This window comes from Bipolaris sorokiniana, assembly GCF_000338995.1.
Source record: "Bipolaris sorokiniana ND90Pr unplaced genomic scaffold COCSAscaffold_1, whole genome shotgun sequence".
NCBI lineage: Eukaryota > Fungi > Ascomycota > Dothideomycetes > Pleosporales > Pleosporaceae > Bipolaris > Bipolaris sorokiniana.
In genome coordinates, this window is record NW_006911895.1 from 274288 (window position 1) to 278695 (window position 4408).

The 4408-nt window shown below is 41.4% G+C and overlaps 1 protein-coding gene across 1 annotated transcript; it reads right to left on the minus strand.

The window, feature by feature from the left end:
• Window positions 1-203: 203 nt before the first annotated feature.
• Window positions 204-465, minus strand: COCSADRAFT_31810 (uncharacterized protein). Its single transcript, XM_007695924.1, has one exon. It carries the CDS (start codon window positions 421-423, stop codon window positions 214-216), a length of 210 nt encoding a protein of 69 aa, XP_007694114.1. The 5' UTR covers window positions 424-465; the 3' UTR covers window positions 204-213.
• Window positions 466-4408: the final 3943 nt, after the last annotated feature.

Consider the following 4408-nt stretch of genomic DNA (forward strand, 5'->3'; position numbering starts at 1 on the left):
CTATCCTGGTCCGCACTAAGGCAGGTGAGTATTACGTTAGTGTTCCGTGAGGCTTGTCTGGCGATGCAGTGGAGTTGGCGTGCTTAAGGAGGGTTTGACAAGACTAATCTATTTGATAGACTAACTTGTGACAATCTTGTTAAGTAAAGATACTAGTAAGAAAGTACAATTTGAGTTGACCACAACGAGAGTAATAATGAAATCCATCCATCCTTATATCCTCATTGCTTCCAGTCCTGCCATCCCGTCCATCCCATTTTCTTGCTCCTTGGCGGGATGTCTGTGATGGCATGCCATCCCTAATCCCATTGCCATCCCATGCTTGGCGGGATGTCTTGTCTTGGCGGGATGGCACATCACGTGACCCCAGGCCCCGCGATGATCATTACCTTCTGACGTGGACGTCCATAAGCCTTCAGCCATCTCGTCATTTGTCAAGGAGAGGATCCTTCTTGTTACTTGTAACAAGAGTACTATGTATTAATTTGAAATAGAGAAATAAAACCCTAGTCTATAACTTAAATATCTTCTAATTATTAATATAGATTAAGTTTAAGAGAATTGTAATATATAACTACTAAATTTTGTATAAGATTATACATGGTTATAAGATAACGTGACGGATAAGCGAGTCGGTCAGGCAAGCGAGTCGGTCACCTCACTAACTTTGCGCACCTCTACAAGCGTATAGCTCTACCACATTATATTAGTTTTGATAGATATTAACGTAATAGATTAATTACTATCTAGAGTATCTTTCTTGCATGTACGTGAGTTATGGCCAGTCTCTCTGCACCTACTACAGCGCGCTAGAGCCTGGCGGCTGACACCTGATCGCTCTCCTCCCTGACGCTCCTCACGAGTAATCTGCTCATCAGCCTCACGTTGAGCGAGTATATCCTCTCCAGCTCCCTTTATAAGGACTCCACGCTTCTATATCCGCTTCTTCTTACGCCGCCTACGCTCTGATACTACTATATTAGCTCTCTTAAGAGTAGCAATCCGATCGCGCATTAACTCAGCCGAGAGTATCATTACTTCTGCCCCCTTCTTAAGCTAGTTAATTACCGCAATAATTAAAGCTGGCGACGAGTCTTAATGCCGCTAAACGCGATCACGTATTAATGTTAATTAAGCTTCAAGCTCGCGTGCGTTGCTAGGCGTACGAGCCTACCAGAGAGCCTCTGCTAGAATAGCTAGAGAAGTAGGCGTACGCAGCTGCACGTTAAGCTTTAACAGAACAGCGTCTGGCTAGAGAGGGACAAGGCCTGCGCCTCAAAAAGCTAAGCAGATATTAGCTGCCGTAAAGGATCGATCAAAGGCTGCCTTAAACGCTGGCAGAAACTCTAGCTTAGTGATGTAGTTAATATAGTTACGTATTAGGCTCTCCACCTCACGGCTATACGCGCGCTTTAACGGTGAGAAACAGCCAACGTTAAGAGGCTAGAGTAGGTAAGAGGAGTAGAGCGGCATACAGAGCGTATATATATTATTCTCCTTACAGAGCTCTTAGAACTTAAGAGACTAGTGGCTCTTATAGCCATTAAGAATAAGCAGCCGGCGTGCCCCAACGACCTTGCTATCTGTATGCTTAACAAAGTGCTTTAGCCACTCAACTCCTAGCTCATTAGTGGTCCAGCCGTTGTCACTAACTGCGATCGCCCAGTCGCGTAGGATCTCTGCCTCCTCGTACCAGGCAGATAGATAATACTTGCTAGTAAAGATAAGGAATGGTAGGATAAACCAGCCAGCTGCATTGATCCCAGCGATAAACGTTACCCACTCTCGGCCACCTGGCTGGACAGCCTTTGGCCGGCCTCGTCTCTCTAAAGCTGTAACGATAAGCTGAGTAGTAATTCTGCCTATTAAAAATCTAGCTTCGTTAAAGTTATAGACGTCCTCGTCACAAATACTGTACTTAGCCTTTGTCTGCTCTATAAGCTCAAACCAGCTCTTAATTAAGACTAGATCTTCACATAGAGCTCTCTGCCTATCGTACGCCTAATTGAAACGCGTCGTAAGACTGTCTATACGCTTAACAAAGTTAGCTGGCCACTTTTACCCAACCTAGCTAGCGCCGCGCGCAGCTAGCAGCTTATCAGCCATATCGCGTACAGCAGCGTACGTAGGCGCAAATCCACGTGAATTAAGATTAAGTATATAATCAACTATTACCTCCTCTTCTAGCTTAGTTAGCTTCTTTAAGTTGGGCTGGTAATCGCGTCGCGCGCGCTTCCCAGCGCGTCGGTCAATTAGTATTAATTTTAGAATATTAAAGGCTATAGTAGCGCGTCGGGTACTCTAGATTTGGTTTCTATCTAAAGAAGAGAGAGCAAGCTGAATATCTGCCTCATGAGAGATTGACTGAGAAGCGTGGCTTGGAGGCATTGTACGCAAAGGTGTGGTGGGTGATCGAAGTTGGTGGGGTGACCGACTCGCTTGCCTGACCGACTCGCTTATCCGTCACGTTAAGTTAAAACTATGTACTTAGAACTTAAGTAAAATCTATTATGTAATCTATAAGAGCGTATTACCTTATAATATATACTATAGCTTTATATAATATACCTAGTTACTTAGTACTACTAAGAATTACTAATTACTAAGTATTTAATAGGCTAATATATAGAGTGCATATTTACTCAGTAGTACTATGTAAAATATACTAATTACTAACTATTATATATATTACGCAATACGATAGTTCTAAATAAGTCTTATTTTTTCTTACTATAGTGTGTCTATTGTAATAGGCTGCGCTCCCGAGTAGAATACGTAACTATATTACGTATTCTCTTTATACTACTTAGTTACGAAATCTTATTTATATAAAGGAACCTAAGGTAAGAGTATACAGCGAGAGACATCGTACGATAGCTTTACTTTCTTTATCTTTTTCTTCTATAATATAGGTTAATGTATACTCGTTTGACGGCCTCTTCGCCCTTAATAGCTATTATATACATATTTTACTACTTTGATTATAATAGCGGCGGAATATTCCTCTCTTTCAATAGTATGATTGTAATAATATAATACTAAAAGTCTAATTTTACTTTTATACTAGATATGTACTTAATATCTATCTCTTCTTTTTTTATAACTACATATAAACATAGCCTAAGTACTAGTACTCTCTATATCTATTTTTCTGTTAACAACTTAGTAGTAAAATACGTTAGTTAAATCTAGTTTATTCCTTTATAATCTTATGAATTATCGATTCTATAGCTCTCAAATTAGTACTATAGAAGTATCGGCTGACATTCTCTGTGCCTGTCTCTCTGCAATATATATCCTTTACCTCCGTCTCCGCCATGCATGGGACATCTCGCGCACCTCAACCGTCATAACACCAAACCGACCCTTAACATCATTTTCGCATAAAGTGAAACACCTGAAATCTTTCAAACGTAGCAGGCTTAAGACCGCAGTAACATTTACAAATCATAACGATCCATGAAGTGAGGACGTTTTACATCCGACGGGGACTAATGTTGGGGTAGACAAGGATATTGATCTAATTTTTAGAAGACACAGTTCGCATTTGCATTCAACAGCAATGAATAGAGTCGCTGAAGCGTTAGCATTTAATCTATATTCCGTTCCTGAGATTGGGGATGGAGAGATTCTTGACGGCATGGAGTTAGAGATGTGAGAATAAGATAAGGGCCTAGGTGAGTTGGCGCATACTTGAGTCCCTGTCTGAAATCAACACGGTCTATTTCCAAAGCTGATAAACATAAAAGAGCCCTACTGTGAAAGCGGGCCTTAGGTTTCCCCGCAGCCGCTCCATCTTTAGTCAGATTGAATCTCTCCGAACAAGGTCGCCGCTAGTTTCTTTTACATCAAGGTGTTGAATTTCTTTTTACTAACTACGTTAATTAGCTATCTAAGATGGTTAGGGATCGTCTCTCCTATAAAAATATAGCATATTGCTGTGAATAGTATTAAATACACGATGGTCTTTGCATGTGAACTGAGATGAGATGGAAAGATAGATATACTCTGATGAGATGGATGATAAGTCGATGGCCCTGTATGCGAGGTTCGAGGGTTGGTTTTGTCAATATTGCTACACCAGCGCTTGCTTATTGTTACAATCACATCAGCTACCCCCCTCACGAATTCCCTGTCAGTCTATATTCCACTAGGGGGCCTTTTATCTGAGACCTGGCAATCTGACAGATAGCTCGACGAAAAGAGGTCTCAGGTGTGAAGACGGTTCGAGGAAGGTGCTGTATTTTACGAGATTTCTAAGCTAAGGAAAATAAGAGAGTGAAGTACATCAAGAGAACGGCAACAAAAATCAAGCAATCTAAAGAGCGGTAGTGCTCAGTGTGGGAGTAGATGAGGGGACCAAGTACGAATCTTAGTCTCCTCAACTGAGATGCAACCAGAGGCGACC

Coding starts and splice junctions, on each gene's coding strand:
- COCSADRAFT_31810 (XM_007695924.1), bottom strand. CDS start 423: ATGGCTGAAGGCTTATGGACGTCCACGTCAGAAGGTAATGATCATCGC.